Source organism: Pyrgilauda ruficollis, unplaced genomic scaffold (genome assembly GCF_017590135.1).
Source record: "Pyrgilauda ruficollis isolate IOZ18807 unplaced genomic scaffold, ASM1759013v1 scaffold130, whole genome shotgun sequence".
Classification (NCBI taxonomy): Eukaryota; Metazoa; Chordata; class Aves; order Passeriformes; family Passeridae; genus Pyrgilauda; species Pyrgilauda ruficollis.
In genome coordinates this window covers 28,564-49,872 of record NW_024511433.1, presented here as the reverse complement: position 1 = coordinate 49,872, position 21,309 = coordinate 28,564, and the positions used below count along the sequence as shown (strand labels likewise).

Sequence of the window (21,309 nt, the reverse complement as noted above, 5' to 3'; positions counted from 1 at the left end):
GAAACCTGCTGTTTCTTGGTATGCAACAACAGTTGCTAAAGCCGTATCAGCAGGACAGAAGAGCATCATACCAGGAAAATGAGCAACTAACCCCTGGAGACCTTGCTCTTGATATGTTGGAAGAGTATCTGAATATTATTATTATTATATTATATTATATTATAATAATATTTATGTTGAGGAACATAAATATTAACCTAACATATTCAAATCTATCTAACTTCCTTGGAAATGTGACTCTTTTTAGGAAAAACTGATTTGTATGAGTGAACCTTAGAATAAGTGACCTTTGGTGTTTTCCCATTAAAGTAAGTAATCATCCTTTTTTCTAGCTGTACTAAACATTTTTTTTTGTCCAGTGGGACAGTGGTTCTTTCTCTATTTTTGTTGGAAAAGCAGGGGGAATATCTTCTTCAGATTAGAAGTACATGTATTGTATATCATAACACAACTTAAGAGATCTTCTTGAACCATGGCAGTACATAAAATCACTGCTCCGGGTCACTTAGTTTTATTAGAAATGAGCAGTGCAGGATCCCTCTTTGCCCAAACTCACAATTTCTGATTACTTTCATTTCTCCATCTTTCAATAATATTTCCATCTTGCAAAGCAAGCATAAACCTGCTTGGTTTGGCACAGATGAAAATGACTTAGAAATTGCAAGCACAAATGTCCCATTATACAACTGCATTTGCTTCCTATTTTAGTCAGTGCAACAACTTTGCAATTGTATAAATGTGCAGTTAAAAAACCGGCTGACATGAAAGCATGACAAAGAAACCTTCACTTTTGAGAAGCTGCTACTCTCTAGCTGAATATATCATGTTCAGTTCTATAGTTCTTGTCTGTAATAATACCCTATCTAGTTCATGTGTTTATGCTCTAAGAAATGTGCTGAGTTGTAACTTTTGTGCCCTTTTGAAGAAGCAACAGAGGACAGATTGTGATGCCTTCATTTGGGTGACCTCTGCAGGTGCAGAGATGATCAGTTTGCTGCATTACAGGTATCATGCATTGATCCATGGTAAAATTTAGCTATCTCCACACTCAAGATCCTTTTAGACTGGTGGTAGCTGACCTCACAGTGAAAGAGTTAGCTATTTCTAGAGAAAGAAAAAAGGTGGTTTTTCCTGCTTGTATTTCTTTATTTTCTTGGACAGATGATTTCAAGACAACAGATTTTTCTCCATTCTCTGTAACACTAATAAAATAGAAAAGCCTTGTTGAGGACTGCCATCCTGGATAACTCTTCCCCTCAAGTTATGGCTAATATTCTGGATGTCACCACAAGGAGGAAAGGCATGCATGTCCTCTGACATACACAGAAAGTTAAAAATTGTCAACAACTAGTGACAATCTATGGAGAGATATCAACACTTTTGAAAATGAAAAAAAAAAAAAATGTATATGGTGGGGGGGGAAGTAATTTCACAAAGTTCCCTCTGTAATTTTTAAACTTAATATTATAAAAAGTATTACCCACAGTTTCAGGGGCTATTTTATTGCTTGTCCAAGCCCAAAGCGGCTTCAAGAATTCAATATATGCATATTTAACATGCTTATTCCAAGAAGGAAACATAGGTCTTTTTGTTTTCATGTTGTCTCACTTTTTTCAGCATCTAGTATATTAAAAATGTACAAATTCAAAGGGTGTCCATGAATGAAAGATTCCACCAGTTCTGTTTGTCATAAGAACCACACATATCGGTGTCCAGACCTGCAGACTGCAGTAATGACGATTACTATCATTTTTGCAGGTACAGCCCTACAATTTAAACCCCTCATCAATTCGTAATAATATCAACCTAGAGACATAAATTCTAACCCAGAAAAATTAGTAGAATATATACCATAAGCATCTAAATTCCAGGGGAAAAAAGTGCATGGCTTCATTGCAACCTCCTTACAGCTTTTTCTACAAAGTTCTTTAATATCAACACCAATATTTTACAATGTAACTATAGGTGTAATTTTTAAAGTCCTCTGGAATTAAAATGCTGCCACACATAACTTTCAAAAATGGAAGTAGTATTCTAAATGAAGGCCCTGAATTTCTTGAAATACTTTATTTTCTCTGTAGTGTTTCCTGATGTCAGCTTTCCATTTCATCTAATGTAGAAAAAACCGTTGTCAAAACACTGCCTGTACCATGGTAAGTTATTAAGTAATTAAAACCATACTATGACTATGGGTAAACCAGACCTTCATTTTAATTTCTGTATACAGCTTCAATTATTACATGCTTGTTACAACATAGACAGCTTTCAGTCTATCTTATTTTTGCATTGAAAATGTGCCACAGTATCCCAATAGTACAAAGATGCTGAAAAATAAACAACTGCCAGTTCCTGGCACCAAGATGATCTGCAAGCACTTAGAATTTTAGAATAAATACATGTCCTAGGAAACCGACTTTTTTTACTGCCTCTCACTCATCTTCAATAGTATCTTAACCTTTCTTCTTCTGCCTATAAGCAAATTTAACTGTTCAAGCAAACTCTTGTATTCTTGGTCTTGCTTCCCTACCACAATCACTTTAGAACTCTCCCTTCTCTGCTTTAAAATGCCTCTACCACACAAGACCAGATTTGTCAGATTACGTTTGCCACTTTTGCTAACAAAACAAATTAACCTTTTTCACTGAAAGAACCTGTGAGCATCTGGGACACAAAGCATATTGCAGAATTATCAAGTCACTAAAAGCATCTTTTGAAGGCAGCTGTGGATATATGTGTAATTTTACAGACTGGCAGAAGGACACCATCTTTCCATGTCCGTGATGAACTACCAGCCATCATTGAAGATTTCAATATGTAAATCAAAACACAGCATGGAAATATCTCTGGTTTCATAGTCCATACTGGTATAAAACCTGGTTATCTATTAACCTAGTGATAGCTACTTCTCTTACATGAATGTGATAGGTCCTGTGGACTAGACAGTATCCCTTATAGAGACAAATAAATAAACATTACAAATTTGGATGGATTACTTATGCAAATAATTTGAAAATATCTTTAGAATGGCCAGATGAGAAGATAACCCAAGAAATTACAGGAAGCGGAAAGAGAAAATATGAGATTGGAATAAAAACCCGAACAGAGAGAAAGGGAGCAGGTTTAATTGTCCAAAATGTTACTGTTTTCCTGTGCTCAGGATCCAGTAAAGAACAGTGGCAACAACAATCAATCCATAAAAGCCTGGCATCAGGCTTGTTCTTTCTTTCTTTTGAAGAATATGCCTCCCTCAAAAAAATAGGTAATCCCGTTGCCTAGTGGATGTCCTCATTCATCCTATTCATTTGATTTTATGACAGGACTTGGGTTACTGTTTTCTCCTAACAGAGTGACAGATGAGCAGCAGATGCTGATTGTAATATCACCTCTAATATGAACTGTTTTTGTACTTCTTCACAGGTGTTTGTCTTCCACACCACTGACAGCTGAAGCCAGTTCAAAAAGGATGATCAAAGCTGGAATAGGTATGAAGCCAAGTTTCCTCCTGGCTTTTCTTCTTCTTCCTGCTGTGCCCCATGTGGCTGGCAGAGCTTTGTAATTGTGGAACAGAGGCTGCTGGAAGTGAATTCTTCTTAAGCAGACTGGTTTTTGTTCAGTTTTGACTCAGGCTTCCAGCCCAAACTCTTGAGCAATCTGTGCTGAGAAAGCTCTCTCTGTCTGTGTACAAGGTTTGTGTTGGTTTTTTTTTTCACGGTTTTATGTTCGTTTGAGTTTTTCGGTTGGTTGGTTAGTTTTTGTTGTTGTTGTAGTTGTTGTTCTTTTCTAGAGGCTTCCAGACAGATTCAATCTGTGGTTCAGAGAACCATTTTCTGAAAGACTGTGTTCTTTGCAGAGGATCTTTATTATCAGCCTTGTGCTAGCATATTCTTTGAAATTTACATGAAATTAGGCTTTAGATTTACATGCAGATGAAATTATTCTTAGGTTTCTATACCTCTATTTCTTTATGTGGGTGAATTGCAGAACAAATTGGGGAGGCATACTGCATTATTTTACTTCTTGTCTATTAATTAATTAATTCTTTTTTTCCCTGTACAAATGGGTGGAAAAAAAAAAAGGTGTCTACACATTAAATTTTTCTTTCTGAAAAATGAACACATGATTCAACAGCTCATTTTGTGTCACAGCCATAATTTTCTCATGAGAAACCCAAGGTTGCTCTGTGTTCTAAAATAGTCAGCATGTTCCTCATCTTTTTGTGGACATGCAAGAGGCCAAATAGTTTTATGGGTTTTACTAATCTTTTCCACTTCTCTTGGTACGACTTCCAGAATTCAGTATCTGCAATGTCTTTGCATAAGACTACAAACTGAGACACTCTCTAGCAATATAATTTTTTGGGTGCATTTATATCAGCACAATGTTCACAGAGCATTTTGTGTAGCTGTTGAAGGAGTATCCCTCTTTCATTTTATTAGTGACAATGGTAGACAACTACTCTTGTCTGTCTGTTAGAAGTTGTCATCACCTTTCACCCAAGTTCAAAGCACTTCTGGCCAGCCTTTACCTGACAGCTATTTTTGTTGAATGCTTTGGTGAATCACACAAAAACTGTATGTGCTTTTTGCTGCAATATACACTTTACAGATCCTTTACTTACTTCTTTTCCAGCTAAAAAGAGAGGACTGAAATCTATAAATAGTTCCCATGTTTCTTCATCTAACTCCAAGTCCCAAAATTCACATTCACCTCTCTCTTTTTCTGCAGAAGACAATTTTAGAACAGTTACAAGCTCCTTGGTAACAGCTTTGTTTTTGTTATTTTTAATCCCCCCTAAGAGGCTTGCTTTTCCCCCTTAATCTTATTTTCCCCATCCTCATTCCACCTCAAGAAATCCCTCTTCTCTGGTTCTTCCTCTTCCTCTCCATACTGCTACATGGGGTTTTCATCCTGAAATCGTTTAATGGATGATCTTTGCCTGGATTTAATCTGTTACAAATTGCCACATCCAGGCTTGAACTCCTACTTTTTAAACACTATGACAATATATTGCTTCTCCAAATACTTCTATTTTCTGTAAGAATACAAGAATGTACCAATATCTCAAATACCTTAAAAACAGCAAAACATAGAGAATAAGTGAAAAAAGCCACAAAACAAAACTCCAGCTGATTCACAGTGGACCTGATTATTTTACTGGAATCACTATGAATGGGGAAGAACCATTCAGCTACATTACAGAAAAGAAAAACTGAATTATAGAATGGTTTCAGCTGGAAGGGCTATTAAAGATAATCTTGTACTAGCCTCCCTGCCATGGGAAGAAGATCTTTCTGCTAAGCACCATCCTCAAAACCTTCCTCAAGTCCTATCCAAACTGGCCTCAAGGGCTTCCAGAGATCAGGAATCCACAGTTTCCCTAGGAAATCTGTTTCATCACCCACACAGTAAAGAATTTCTTCCCAATATCCAATCTTAACATATTCATTTTAGTTTAAAGGCATTCCTTCTTGTCCCATCACTACATACCCTTTTAAAAACTCCCTCTCCAGCTCTCTTGCAGACCTCCTCAGACACTGGAAGGCCATTAGAAAATTGTCTTGGAGCCTTCTCTTCTCCAGGCTGAGGGTTATGGTTGGTTTTCTGGGCTGCAAGTGCACATTGCTGGGTCATGTCCAGCTTCTTGCTCACCAACAGCCCCCCAAGACCTTCACCCCAGGGCTGCTCTCCATTCGTTCCCTACCAGACAGTATTTGTGCTTGGGATTGCCCTGACACAGATACAGGATACTGCCTCATGATGTTTCCAACTTCTCCGGCCTATCTAGGTCCCCCTGCATGGCATCCCTTTCCTCCACTGTGTCAGCTGCTCCACTCAGCCTAGTATAATTGGCATACTTGCTGAGGGTGCTCTCAATCCCACTGTCCCTTGTCACCAACAAAAATACTAAATAGTGCTGGTCCAAAGGTTCCCTGATGAACATAATTTGTCAATGGTCTCACCTGGACATTGAGCTGTTGACTGGAACTGCCCGAATGCAACCATCCAGTCATCTCCTTATACTTCAAGTGGTCTAGACACCAAATCTATGTCTCTCCAGTTTAGAGACAAGGATGTTGTAGGGGACAGTGTCAAATACTTCCCACAAATCCAGGTAGATGAGGCCAGTCACTCTTCCCTTATCCATTACCTCTGTAGTAGAAGGCCACCTGTCATAGAAGGCCACCAAATTTGTCAGGCATGATTTTCCTTTAGTGAAGTGTGTGACCAATCACCTTCGTATTTTCCACATTCCTTAGTTAGTTACCAGAAGGTTTGGCTCCGTGGTTTTGCCAAACGCTGAGGTGACTGACAGTTTTGTAGTTCCCTGGATCTTCCTTCCTTTTTATCTTTTTAAAAATACGGATATGTTCCCCCTTTTCCAGCCAGTGGGAACTTCACTGGACTGCCATGACTACTAAAGTATAATGGATAGTGACTTCTTAGCTACTTTCTTCACCAATTCACTCAGGACCCACACAAGAATCTTGTTGGGTCCCATTGATTTGTGCACCTTCAGGTTTCTCAGATATTCTTGAACTTGACCTACAGCAGGTGGCTCTTCATTCTCTCAATCCGTGCCTTCACCTTCTGCAATTTGGATGGTGTAACTGGAGAACTTACTAGTGAAGAAAGAGGTGAAAAAGTAATTGAGTATGTCAGCCTTTTATCTCAGGGTTACAACCCCCAGTAACCAAATCTCCTATACCCCATCCTGAAAGAGCTCACATTTTTCCTAGTCTTCTTTTATCACTGGTGTACCTATGGAAGCTCTTCTTGCTGCCCTTGATGTCCCTGGTCAGGTTTCATTCTATCAGTGATTTAGCTTTCCTAATCTAATCCCTGGGTATTCAAACTCTCCGTATTCCTCCCAGGCTGCTTGTCCTTGCTCCAAGCCTCTCTAGGCTTCCTTTTTGTGTTTGAATGTGTCCAGCAGCTCCATATTCTTCTGCACACCTCCTAAGGTTTTCACTTGGCTTCCTGTTCATTGGGAGGCTCCTGAGCCTCTGATCACTCCTGAGGTGATCCTTGAACATTAACCTGCTTTTCTGGGGTCTTTTCCCTCCAGGGCTTTATCCCATGGCACTCTACCAAGCAGATCTCTCTAGGCCAAGACAGCTCTCTGAAGTCCAGGGCTTGCTTTGCCCCTCCTCACTCGCCTAAGGATCTCAAACACCACCATTTCATGGTCACTGCAGCCCAGGCTGTCCTTGAGCTTCACATCCTGCACCAGCCCCTCCTTCTTGGTGAGAACAAGGTCCAGCACAGCACCCCTCCTTGTTGGCTTCTCTATCACTTGGAGACGGAAGTTACCTTTGAGGCATTCCTGGAAACTCCATGCTTAATTCCCCGCTCTATTGTCCTTCCAACAGATAATAGGCTGATTGAACTCCTCCATGAGGACCAAGGCTTGTGAACATGAGTTAGTTCCTACATGCCTGTAGATGACTCATGTCCCCTGTCCCTGCTATTCCTTTAATCCTGGCCCATCATTCATTCCCAGGCAGAACTCTATGCACTCTGAGTTTATCACTGACATAGAAGGCAACATATCCTCCTCATTTCCCCTGAGGGAAAGCCTGTCCCTTTTTAAAGAGCAGTATATAAAATATACAGAATTTTTATTGGTTTTGTTCTTTTAATATGTGGCAACTATTATGCAGCCACAATATTGGTTCTAATACTTTTAAACTGTTTCTGTAGGGAGAATGATATATTTTATTAGACCAAGTATGTATAGTTGTAAAGGCAGTAAGTTATTAAGCGTTATCATGGTTTAACCCCAGCTGGCAGCTCAGCCCCATGCAGCTGCTCATTCATTACCCCTAGTGGGATAAGGGACAGAATCAGAAGGGTAAAAGTGAGAAAACATGTGGCTTGAGATAAAAACAGTTTAATAGGCAAAGCAAAAGCCACACATGCACGCAAAGTGAAACAAGGAAATCATTTACTCCTTCCCAGGGACAGGCAGATGTTCAGCCATCTCCAGGAAAGCCAGGCTTTATCATGCATAAGAGTGATTGGAGAATACAAATGCCATTTCTCTGAACCTTCCTCTTTTCCCCTTTCTTTGTCTTCCCTCAACTTTATATGCTGAGCATGATGTTATAAGGTACAGAATGTGCCTTTGGTGAGTGGTAAGCTGTCCCAGCTGCGTCCCCTTCTTTGCTCCTTGTGAATCCCAGCCCACTTCTGCTGGGGTGGGGTGAGGAGCAGAAAAGGCCTTGGTTCTGCTTAAACACTGCTCAGCAAGGAGAACACCCTGAGTTATCAACAAGTTTTCAGGACAAATACAAAACCCAGCTCCATACTAGCTACTGTGAAGAAAATTTACTCCATCCCAGATAAAATCAGCATGAATGTTTTATAACGTGTTACAAATCTAAGTGAATCTAAATCTGAGTGAATACAAGTGCACATATGGAAACAAAAGTTTTCTTTCATTAGGTAAAGTGCAACAGGATTATCAAAATTCAGCCATGACTGGGAGAAAAAAACCAAACCAAAACAAAAAGTGAGACACTGAGAGGAGTGCTTTGGGAAATGCTTCATTTAAAATCTGGCCAGGGCATCCTTTGGGGTTCCTATCTAATTCACTGCAGCCAGCCTTTCATTGCCTCTCTCTTCCTGGGTTTTTCAGCCCTTCCCCAGATCCCTCCCCTTCACACTGTCCACTGAAGTCTAGGTTTGGACTAACAGGAATTGATTTTTCACACATCCTGAGCACTCCAAGTCCTAATGAAACTAAAATAATTGGGGATGGTCCTACTGTCATACCCTAGCAGTACATGATGTGTAACAGTGCTGGGGAAGGCACCTGTCCCTGGAGAAGACTGGGAATTGTTAATGCCAGCCAGAGATTGCAGAGAGCAGGTCCCATCTGCCACTGATGCCAGAACAGAGAAATGACAGACAGTTCCCATGGGGGTAACATTTCTTCATTTTCCATGGAGCAACTTTTGCAGCTCCCTCCCTGCTCAGAAGACGGGTGCTTGTAAGCCTCATTGCTGGAGATCTCGGTAGGTTATACACACGGTCTGCTGGCACATAAATAGATGTGTGGCTTTCACTGCTGAACAGTGAGCCTAAACAACACGTAGGCTTTGGATGTTGCATTCTGTTGAGCTATGCCTACAATATGTTTGGTCATGATTGCCACTATTTACTTAAATAATTTTAGCTTTCTTATATCCATTTATCACTGAATTGAAAGAATGAGTTTGAAAGGAAGAAAACCTTAGGTACTGAATATAATTTGAACAAAAACTGAGAAGAGGGAACTAAAGGAGTAATGATTTTAAACTGAAAGAGGATTTAGACTATTTAAGGAAGATTTTTATCATGAGGGTGGTCAAACACTGACACAGCTTGCCCAGATAGGTGGTAAATGCCTCACCCCAGGAAACACTCAAGGTCAGGGCGGACAGTGCTCTGAGCAACCTGATTTAATTGAAAATGTCCCTGATCATCGCAGGGGCATGGACCAGAAGACCTTTAAATGTGCTTTCCAAACCCAACCATTCCATGATGCGACGGCTCCATGTAAATTGTGGTGAGCAAGAGCTCCCTCTTGTGTGTCACAGAAAGAGCAGCAGGTCCGTGTCTCCACAGGGCTGTCTTGGACCAGTAAGTAAAAACTTTTTCCGCAGACATTTGCAATCATGTTGAGTTCCCTACCTTATCTGAAAAGAAATAAAGAAACAAACAAATAATAAACTACCATGAAATGGACATTTTAAAACAAATTCTAATCCATTCGACTTTATTACATACAAACATATTTTTAAAAGACATTGAAAATCACAGGACTGTGTTTATACGAATACAGGTTCACAAATTGCTGTTGTCAGTAACTCAGGACTGTGAAAGAGTGCATGTGAGGTATTTCAGATCATAAGAGGGGTCACAGCTTTACCAATATTCTCCCTTCTTCCAACTCCGTGCACAGCAGCAGCTCTCAGCCTGTTTCTCTGTGAAGCTGTACACACAGAAAGACAGTAAATGCTTAACTTTGGGTGCACCTAAATTTGGTTTTCATCTAAAATATTTATTTGAATCTGTTATTTCCTTGGTGTATTCTGTATGAAGGTGTTTGGGCTTTTATGTAATCAATTAACACAAGGACAGCCAGTAGTGCACTGACTTTTTAGACTCAAAGAAGCTAATTTCTTGTTCACTGCAGTTTTGGAAACAAGAGAACAGAGGTTAGAAAATGCACTGAACCTTGAAAAAAAAGGATAAATTCAAGCAGTTTTAAGGTCCAGTGACTTTTTCCTCCACAGCATGACTTTGCACAAATCACACTGAAATGGTGTGATGAAAATGTGTTAGTATACTTGACTGCACTTCAAGTGTTTTTTGCAAATGCCAGAGTTATTCAATGCCACTTTTTAAAGTACAAAGGCCAGAGAAAAGAAAGACTAATCTGTATTTTAGCCTGTCTGGTTTGTTTTAGTAATTTCAGCATATTCAAAATTAAGCACTATACTGGGAAGTAAAGAGGAATTAATTATCTTGACATCAAGGTCTATTATTTATATAAAATCTGCCAAAGCAAGCCCAAAGCAAAGGCTTTTAAAGCAGAGACACTTAAAATGGGAAAGTTTACCATTTTTAGGTAGTTTGAGTAGCAAGATAAAGCGTACTGTGGAATATGCTTTAAATGAGAATTAAATTTAAAAAATGGAGTTTATGGAGTTTTTCAAACTGTTACACACAGATTTCTGGAAAGATATTAAAGGTCTGTAAAGGTGAAGAGGAGGGTTTTTTTTCCCTCACTATTTAAATAACAGGAACTGTTATTTCAGTCATAAGATCTTATTTTATAAGTCTGCGATTTCATCCATATCTACAACTTCTAACACAGGTAAAAGATCTCTAACTACCACAGGAGAGTAGCTTGATTCAGCTACTAAGCCAAGAAGAAACATTAAGACCTGAATATCCTGTATTTTGAAGATTTCTCTGGTCTTTCTGCAGTGGTTTCCACGTGTTTTTGAAGGAATGAGAACTGCTTGTACAACTACAGTTCATTAGCAGTCTTCAGGAGAGCATGTTTTAACTGTCTGCACAAGAAACACATGCCATTTGTCACTTTTCATTTTCCACATACAGAAAGCAGAAACATACACTTACAAATCAAACTGATGTAAAAATGAAATGAATCCTTGGTTTTTTTTTTTCCTAGTCTTTGAGTTTGCACATAAGGTGAAAAGGATCATTAATAAAGTCATGTATCTACACATGCATATGTGGGGGAAGTTGTAATACACACTTCTTCTTGAAAATATTTTGTCATAATAGAGGGAAAAAAAAAACTATAAAGGTTTTTCTCAGGGATGAACTATGCTGAGAGCACCTGAAACTGATTCTCATCCTGCTTAAACAGATTGTCCAGTAGGAAAGGAAAACTCTTCATATTTCTCCCTCTAAAATACACTTTTTGAACTTATATTTATTGAACTTATTTCTGTTTCAAGCTGCAAAAGAATTACTGAAATTCATCAGCAGTTCATAATGCTAGTAACTAGCTCTCAGTTACTATCATGATTGCTACATATATAAAATAATTAGTTCTTTACAAATCTACACCAGATAAGCTGCAAGCACACCCCACAGTGAAGCTGATGCTATGACAGCTCTGCCTGGTGGTGGTGCAATGAGGAGTCACCAGGGTTAAGGGGACCAGGCTGGAGAGCTTCTTGGATGCAGTTTGCTTTCTTCTCTGCTGATGTTTTATAATCTCTGACCCCAATCCAAAAAGAAGTTCATGTAATCTCATCTGCTCTTGCTGATTTATTTGGTGGATTGGAACATCTTCCGGGTTTTTGCTTATTCTGCAGGTGTCACCAGACTCCTTTCTTTCCTGCTCTGTATCTCTCCCCTTCTGTGTTGTTGATTATTTGGTGACAGGTTTCCAATCATAATTTCTTAGGTATGCTTAATTTTGCCCATTCAGTGAAACTTTCAGAAAATGGCTGAAAAGAATGAACTAGGAAACTTTAACCTGGACATGATCACTTCAGTTGCTGTGAAAAATCACAGAGGAAGTCTTCCTGAAATGTATTTCTTGCCACATGAAGGAGAAGGTGATTAGTTGACTTAGTTCCTGCAGGTCTTTGGTAACTGATTTAAGTAAAATGACTGGAGCTGCATCATATGGCCCAGATATATAACCTGCTTTTGAGCCATCTCAGCTATCAGCCAACACTTAAGTGTCACCTAAAATAAAAGCATGTTTAAATGAAAACAGCAAATATCTGAGGATTAATTGTAAAAGGATAATATCTGCCTTAGCTGTAAGGTGGGTACGTGGTAAAGAATCTGCCATGCTACTATAATCCACATCTGCGTATCTATCAGAGCCTTCTACACGAACTTTGGGTACCTCTGCCCAATGAAATCCACAGTCCTCAAACTGATGCCCGTTTCTTATGCAGTGGTGAGGATGAAAATCGTACCTTTCACAAGCTAGCACAAGACTTCTCTCCAAGGCTAGAGGATTATACAATGTGGTGCCTCTTTTGGCAATAGGTACTTCATGCAGGTTCAGCCCCTCTTCCAGAGGAGCAAAATGGGTGACCAGACCCACTGTATTACAAGCTCATGCTCCTGCCTGGGAAGTTTGACATGAGTTTTCCTTTTCCTACTCTGCCTGATTTGCCACAGAACTTAATATAATATAGAATGGAGTATATATTTGGTTTGTTTTAATTTGTAAAAATAACTGAGAAAGGCTGAGAATGTTGGAGCTAGAGAAGGGAACGTTGTGTGCAGACCTCATAGCAACATAGCAGTATATGAAGGACTACAGGGAAGCTGGAGAGGAACTCTTCATCAGGATCTGCAGTGGTAGAACGAGAAACAATGGGTATTAACTGAAAGAAGGGAAACCTAGCTCAGACATAAGGAAAAAATTCTTTACAGTGAGGGTAGTGAGGCACTAGAACAGTACCCGGGAGGTTGGGCATACTCCAAACCTGGCAGTGTTCAAGGCCAGACGGGGCTCTGAACAACCTGATCTAGTGGGAAGTGTCCCTGCCTACGGCAGGTGCGTTAGGACGCACTGAGACTTCCAACTTTTAACATTCTACGACTCCGTGACTGACTGGAGTGGAACTCGAAAGTCGACACTCTTGCAATCAGCGTGAGCACTTTAATCGACGTTTTATACCTCTGTTTATTCATTCACCTCTTATTCCCTCTCTGCAAGGAACGTTCAAGGATCTGCACGGCAGAACTCTCCAAACTCCTCGGAGGGCATCGAGGTCGCTCTTTGCGTGCGCTGGGCCACAGGAGATCGCCATTTCTAGCTCTAGGGCTTAGGCGACCTCTCAAAATCCTGATCTGCGGGCAACGCCGCTGAGCGTACAGCGAATCGCCAGCCGCGACACGAGGCGGGGAAAAGGCGAGGCCGCGTCCGCCGCTTCCCCGCCCCTTTCCCGCCGGGCACACGTCCCGGAAGCGCTCCGGGAAGGCGCGGGCGCTTCCGGGTGCCGCCGCTCGTCCCCTCGGCCACGCCGCGTCCCGCCCGTAGCCTCGCAGCCCCGCAGCCGCGGCCGCCCCGAGCCCCTCCGCCCCCTCCTCACGTCTCTCCGCGCCGGACGATGCCGCCGCGGGGCTCCCGGGGGCCGCTGCCGCCCGTGCTGCTGGTGTGGGCGCTGGCGGCCTGCGCGGCGCGGGCCTCCGAGATCACGTTCGAGCTGCCCGACAACGCCAAGCAGTGCTTCTACGAGGAGATCGCCCAGGGCACCAAGTGCACCCTGGAGTTCCAGGTACCCCGGCGGGAGGAGTCACCCCGGCCGAGGCGCCGCGCTGGGCCGCGGCCCCGAGCCCTAGGCCCAGGCCCCTGCCGGGGGCTCTCCATTGGCTTCCTTCCTGTAGGGAGTGTTTGGGAGCAGCGCCCGGCGAGGGAGCAGGGGCTGGATCCAATGAGAGGTTTCCAGCTTGACTAAAGAAAACTGCGGGAGCGGCTGGGAGGCTTCCGTGTAGTGCAGGGCTGAGGGGACACAGAGTTGTCCCTGAAAACTGGCAATGTCCGTGAGCTGGTGGCTGCTATGTAGTGCTCCACCTGAACAGCGCAGAGAATACCTAAAGCACACCTGACCAACAGGTCGGTGTGCCGCAGACGTAATTTCCTTGTGGTTTGTGAAACACAGGATGAGCACAGTACATCTTAAGAGCTAATATTTTGTATTTCAGGGTGCAGTTGAGGTTTGGCTTACATACTAAACAGTGAAAGGGTGATAGGAGAAGGATGTGGTACAGCATCACTGTTTTGGTGCCTCGAGTGTATCAGCAGGGCTGGAACTTTTCAGTCCGTGACTTCAGTAGATGAACTCACCGATAGTACAGTAGCAAGATGAGAGAAAACTCATGCCCAGTGACAAAAATCACAGTTACCTTTGGGGGCGTTTGAAAGGATTGTGTAATTTTTATGAGCTGACTTTTTTTGCTGAAGTCCTGTGCTTTCTAGTTTCTCAGTTGCTTTCCCATCTCAAGTATATTTGGGGAATGTTGCTGCCACATATCAGTCCTTGTTACTCTGTCCTGTGTGGTCTAGGTCCTGGATATCTTTTTCTCTACCCAAATATTTCTTGTCCGTGACTGTTTCTTCCATACAGTCTTTTCTGTGCAGTACTTTACCCTGCAGTTTTGAAGTGGGTATCACTGGACAGATAAGCATACAGTTGCCACTTTTATTGGTGACCAGGACAAGATTAACACTGCTAAAAGAAAAGTCTGGATTTGACCAGCCACTGGCAGCTTGAAGTGCAGTGTGAATGTCCTTTGGCAGTATGTCTCAAGGGTCGACAGGAGGTGCAAGCAAGTTCCATGGCAAGGAATCCTGGGGGAACTTTAAAGTTCTGGCCAATCTTTACTATTTCTATGTAAACCAGTGTTTTCAGGGTGCCTACACAACTGAATGAAAGTGACTTCCATGTAATTGGTAAAAAGCACACCCCTGTCAAATTGTAGATTGTATTTCAAAAATTAAGAGCTGTGTTATTTCTTGCCGTCTGGATACTTTTAACACTTTGCCTTTGTGGAGGAGCTGCTGCTCCAGTCTGTTGTTATTTCAGTTGTACCACTAATGTAATAATTTTAATAACCTGGTACTTCTGTAAACTGATGAGCATGTAAACAATGCCATGTGGACTGAAGTGCAGATACAGAGATACTAAAATATTTCAGTGATTTCTGCACACATATGAAACAAGTCTCTTCCTCATTCAGCATGCTTTAACTTAAAAGTAAAAAGTTTGCAGCAAGGATAAAGTTTAAAACTGCTATGGTAAGAGTCATGAGAATACCAAGTTTGAATACCTAAACTCCCAATCAGTCTTTCTGGAGAATCCAGGTAGTAATACACTGTAGAACAACAGTAATCAAAGCCTCAAAAACTGCCTTGGAACAATTGTGAAGTTTTGAGTCAGTTGCAAGCATTATCTAGATGTGCTGGTTTTTGGTAGAACTCCTGTGTCTGACTTCAGAAGGGAGGCTGCAGGTTCCCCAGAGCTTGCTCTGTTGACAGCAGCCGGAGAGGAAAATGGACAGATTGAAGCCAGACAGACTGAAATTCCTGTTCTACTGGTCAAACACCATTCCTGCAGCCTAATGTAGCTGATACATAGCAGGGCAGTTGCACTTTCCTGGCCATACAGGAAGGAAGTGTCTTGCTGCATGTTAGCAGTCTCAGCTGGATGAATCAATTCCACGGAGGACTTGAGTGTACAGCAAATGTCAGACTCATTACTGTCATGTCTTTGCTGTCCCATGGTGTAGCCTTTGCTGTTGTACAGTTAGTAATAAAAAAGTAACCAAAATTGTTCTCCTGAGGGTTTGAAAATACTGTTGACATTGCAAATGCTGAACATAAAGCATGTTTAATTATTTTCTGTGTGTCATTCACAGGAAAATAATTTTGCAGACTTGCTTTGAAAGATTCTCAAATGAATACATTATATTTTAAAATTCCTGTCAAGGCAAAAAGCTTTGCAGTTCCACCTGCCAGACCATACTTCTTAGAAGAAATATGTAAGTGTCCATTTTTTAAAAAACAGTTTCTTGGTTTTTTGTTTCCAGGTGATCACTGGAGGTCATTATGACGTTGATTGTCGGTTGGAAGATCCTGATGGCATTGTACTGTACAAAGAGATGAAGAAACAATACGATAGCTTCACATTTACTGCATCCAGGAATGGAACATACAAGTTCTGCTTCAGTAATGAGTTTTCTACTTTCACACACAAAACTGTGTACTTTGATTTCCAGGTTGGAGAAGATCCACCACTGTTTCCTAGTGAGAACAGAGTAACCGCACTTACCCAGGTAAAATGCTGTTGTGTTTGACAAAAGTTGTTAGGTGAAGGCAATTTTTCTTCAAGTTCATCTCCTTTAGTTATCTACCTCACTTTTGAAAATGAGTGAATTGAAGCTTTTAAAATACTCTGAATTGCAACAAATGGGCTTTCTTTGTAAAGATAAGTTTTGTAGAACACAAAACAGAGCTGAGAGGGAATCACCAAATGTTTAAGAGGAAATTAGGACAGAAACTTAAGGCCACTTAAGTTGTTTGGGATTTTGTTGTTTGGGTGGTTTCTCGGTTTTTTTTTTTTTTTTTTTTTTTTTTTTAAATTTTTTTCCATTTGGTTGGTGGGATCTTTCTGAAGTTTCTAAGGGAATGTCCTTTTAATGACACAGTATTGTGTCTCCTGTCTTCACTAAATAGATATTGGTGAAATAGGGTTTAAAAAATGTCCATGTTCTGGAGAAACTCTCAGAATTATTTCTATATTTAAAAGAGTAGAGTCTTTTTTAGGAGGAGAACTCATGTAACTGCTATTTTTAAACTGGGGAAGGAAATTCTAGCAAAATAAATCAATAAAGTCAGCTGTATTTATCTGTCTTCTAGCTATCTGGGCTTTATAAGTCTACAAAGTGTCAGAGCATTATTGTTACTGTATTTTCAGGATTTTATAGTTCTGTACCACCTGTACACAATCTAAATACCTTAAAACTTTCTTTGGAACATTTAATTATTTGCTGCAGTGCTTTTATTTTGTGTTCAAATTCTTGATACTGTGTCTCCTAGTTTCTTTTTTTTGCTTCTTTGGAAGGAGGTTCTTTTTGCAGTTCTGGTCAGGCTTGTGGCATGACCAAATTTGGGCAGCCTTTCATGGGAACAGTTAAAGGTAAATCCATAAAACCAGAGTGACCTTGTGTTTAAATCCCTTGTGCAGATCAGAATGTTTCTACAATTTACCAATGGCAAAACTTAGTTTGGAAAAACTCATTCTGAATTTTATCAAGAAGATTATCTTAGACTTGTTCAGACACATGTCTTGAAAGTCATCAAAATGTGGTTAGACACAGATATAAGGGACTGAGAGCAGCCCTAGAAGGGCATTAAACATTTCCTTTATAATAATATGTGCCGTTTGATCTTCAGGAAATATTGATTTGAAGCCATTAAAGAGAAACCTAAATTGTGAGTAGAAAATAAGTCTTTTGAAGATCTAATGACTGTCTCTTAGTGATTAAAACACAGTGAGGAGTACTTTTATTCACAGCAAATAAACTGAAACTGCAATAAGTTTATATAATAAATTATCAAGGACTTGGAAAACCAGTAATTCTTTTTGCTTTTTTTTTTAAATGAAAAATCATTAAATTGGCCAAGTTGGTAAGTATTTTTGTATGAGTAAGTTATTGAGTGTTCAGGAGCAATGAAGGATAACAATTGTCCCTTCTCTAACCGGTTTTTGTATACATGACTAAGAGAATGGTCCCTTGACAACACAGAATAGGCATTGTACAACTTGAGTGAGAATTAATCAATGAAGAATGTCATATTTGTGAATACTGAAGCATGTAATATATGCTGTGTGTATCTTAATATTATAAACAGCTGCTTGTTTTCCTGTGGAATTAACAGCTGGAGGATCAGTGACATTTCAAAAATATTTATGAGGGTCATTTTGAATCCAAGTATGAATCTGGAATTTGTTAATTAATTCTCAGAGCTCATTGCTTTTTATTAGTTCTGTGGTTTTATCTGCTTTTGTATTTAACATCGTCACATTTCTCTGTTTCATCAGTATAAGTTACATTTTACTGTATTTACACTTTTTCTATCTGACATTGGTCTGAGTTAATTCTTAGCTTTCAAAATTACATGACTCCTCATTTTAAATATCTTAGCACAAAATCACTAGAAGTCTTCTTTATATTGTGTGTTTGTTTCTCCAGATGGAGTCTGCGTGCGTTTCAATTCACGAAGCTTTGAAGTCTGTCATCGACTATCAGACTCACTTCCGCTTGAGGGAAGCGCAGGGCCGCAGCAGAGCAGAGGATTTAAACACAAGGGTGGCCTACTGGTCAATAGGGGAAGCAATCATCCTTCTTGTTGTTAGTATTGGGCAGGTATTTCTCCTTAAAAGCTTCTTCTCGGATAAGAGAACCACGACAACGCGTGTTGGATCGTAACCAGTAGTGGCAGTGCTTCAGGTGTGTTACTTGTTAAGATTAGCGGTTCTCCACAATTTAATTGTAGGTACAGAGGTCTGAATATATGCAACATTGAAATGTGTATACTCCTCATCTCTTAAAAATCACAAAACAGACCCAAAAAGTTATGAAAGTGACACATGTTTTGAAATATTTTAAAGGATCCTTTGGAACTTAAGTGTTTTAATTCCTGTATTAAAATATCTGGCAGTGTCTAGTCTCTCTTTATTTCTATTGATACTAATCCAAACCAAGTTTGATTTCTACCAGTACAATTAGTCATCTGCAGTGTAACACTTCAAAATAACACAACAGTCTAGTGTACGATACAAGAGTTTATATATATGAAAATCTCATTTCATTTTAATTTTCAGGCTGAATATCTTGGATTATAAAAAAGAAAACGTGATTAACTGTGGTGCACTGTTTTGAGTTGCTATTTTAAAAAAATGGAATCATACCCCTTGCTTTTTTGTAAAATCGTTGAAAGCTTGGCACTACATTGTGGTACACATTCTTTATCAGCCTGGAAAGTCTTCACAATTTGCTGAATTTTTATACTTCATTATGATTGCTTAAACATACATTCTTCTGTATTAAAATAAATACATTTTCTCTTTTGCAATGTTTGTTTTACTGAAGAAATTGTAATCTGAGACTACTCAGGAAATCCACTTCTGCATACAAAAAAAAAAAAATCCAAATTTCCAGGTTTATGTAAAAAACATGTAGTAGAATAAGGAGTCTCCTAACTTTGTCATTGAACCTGTGCAGCACAGCACCAGCACTGGATGAGGTTATATTATGTGTTAGGCACGTACAAAGCTTTTTACTAAATTGTTTTCCTAGTAAGAGGGCAATTTGATATTGATACTGCATTGCACAAGTGCTGTAAATATTCCTCTGTGTGGTGCGCTGAGACATGACAGCCTTGCGCATCTTAATTGCCTCTCTATTTTGTTAGTGGTGAGAAAATGTTTTAAATATTTCAGGTTATCTTTTTGGTAGAGTTATTAGAGTTACATTGTTTTCACTGCTCATGTCTTCAGTAGCTTATGTACTGTAAAATTCTCTTTTATTTGGTTGTTGAAGGTAGTAAATGTGTGTACATGCCCATAGTTTGAATTGAGCTGGTCATAGTAAGGCTAAACTCCTTCAAATGGCTCTGGGGAAAAAAAAAAAAAAAAAAAAAAAGTAGGCTGACCAATTCTTTAATGCATACAAAATAAACTAAAGTGAAAAATTTGTCATATATTACTAGCTACATCAAAAGATGCTTCTTACACAAGTTCTTGGCAAGCAGAGAAAGAGTACTACACCCTTACTAATTGCCTGTAGTATTTCTAGCAAAAATTTGAAATTACTTGTTTGTGACACTTGAGCAGTGTGAGGAATTGATCTAAGATGACTTGATTTTAAAATCATGTCATGGTTGAAAAAAATCAAAGTGCCCCTACTCTGTTGTGAACTAATTGACTGCTCTTTTGGAAACTGAACGAAAACATCAGACAGCTCAAAGACTATTTAGAAGGTCATGGAGGTATTAAATTTCCTTAAGTAAAATTGAGGATGTAAAGTTCTGTTGTCGTGTACTGAATTTTGAATTCTGCAGACACATTTTGGGATGCAGGTTCCCCAAAAATAGTTAGACCCACTAATACAAGAAAACAAAAGTCTGCTTTTGTCTTGCAATACAAATCTGTGCCTGCACACAACATTCTTGATTGTACCTCTATGCTTTCTTCTTGTGCTTCAGCAACTGATGTCTTTTTGTGCTGCATTGCACACAGTAGTAAAGCAAGTGGTACACTTCAGGTGCAAGTGTCAGATGAAAACATTACTTACTTTTGCTAGTGTTCATTATTTCTGGAGTTTGAATATTAGTTACGTGGCTTTAATCACAACAAAGGCATTTGGTTGAAAGCTTGAATTGTGTTGGGGTTTTTTTCTACTGAGTTTTTCTGTGTGCTGGCAAAAGTGGTAAATAGTGCTATAAAACTGATGATGATCAGCTATTGCATACATGTCTCTTTATTCTTTCATGATTGTTTGAATGTGTGACGTGGACTGTTCCATTCAATGTTACTCCCACAGCAGAGGTTCAGTGGACTTGACTTTTCCATTAAAGTTAGGTGTCTGAACCAGTGCTCTGGCATCCTGCTGCATAATACGCAGCAACAGCTTAAACATGCCTTTATTTTTGTGTTGTTAAAAACATGGCACAAACACACGTTTAAACATAGCTGTATATAGTTTTTAACTGACTGAATAGGATATAATAAAACACACATGCTAACACGCAGTGGGTGAAGAAGTGCATTGCGACCTTTGGTTAAAGCTGCACCTTTTTAATATGTGAGCAGTCTGGTTAATGGTGTGATATGCAAGAAAACACCCTGCGTTAAAGGGGATATAACTGTGTGTTTAATTGCTAAATGCTCTGGGTTTCAGCTATGCGTTGGATGTTTTATGTTTACAAGACTTCTTTTCGTGTCCTGAAATGTCGGTTCTTTAGTTTGAGGGCATGGGGGGGGGAAAATTTAGTTTGAATAAGACAAAAAGCAGACCCTGTGAATATTGTATGGGAAAATAAAAAATTAATATATGAATGTGGTCTGATTGTTTTGTTTGCATATGGGATTGGGGAACATTATTCTTCAAAAAAAAATCTTTGAATCATAATTTGAATAGTCAGCTTGTGTTTTAATTTACTACAGTTAATTTACCCCTGACACTTGATAATTACTTCAGCCGTGCTTAGCAAGGTAGCATGGTTACTGGCTCATTGCTCAGGACATCTGT

The 21,309-nt window shown here is 39.7% G+C and overlaps 1 protein-coding gene across 1 annotated transcript; it reads left to right on the top strand.

The window, feature by feature from the left end:
• Window positions 1-13,473: 13,473 nt before the first annotated feature.
• Window positions 13,474-20,518, top strand: LOC121349042 (transmembrane emp24 domain-containing protein 7). The gene is made up of 3 exons (XM_041459102.1): window positions 13,474-13,772; window positions 16,084-16,329; window positions 18,250-20,518. Exons 1-3 carry the CDS (start codon window positions 13,605-13,607, stop codon window positions 18,484-18,486), a joined length of 651 nt encoding a protein of 216 aa, XP_041315036.1. The 5' UTR covers window positions 13,474-13,604; the 3' UTR covers window positions 18,487-20,518.
• The last annotated feature ends 791 nt before the right edge of the window (window positions 20,519-21,309 follow it).

What these genes read in the sequence shown, in the direction of transcription:
- LOC121349042 (XM_041459102.1), top strand. Translation starts at nt 13,605, where the DNA reads ATGCCGCCGCGGGGCTCCCGGGGGCCGCTGCCGCCCGTGCTGCTGGTG. An exon ending in AGTGCACCCTGGAGTTCCAG is followed by an intron (nt 13,773 to 16,083) that starts GTACCCCGGCGG and finishes TTTTGTTTCCAG; the next exon opens with GTGATCACTGGAGGTCATTA. An exon ending in GAGTAACCGCACTTACCCAG is followed by an intron (nt 16,330 to 18,249) that starts GTAAAATGCTGT and finishes TTGTTTCTCCAG; the next exon opens with ATGGAGTCTGCGTGCGTTTC.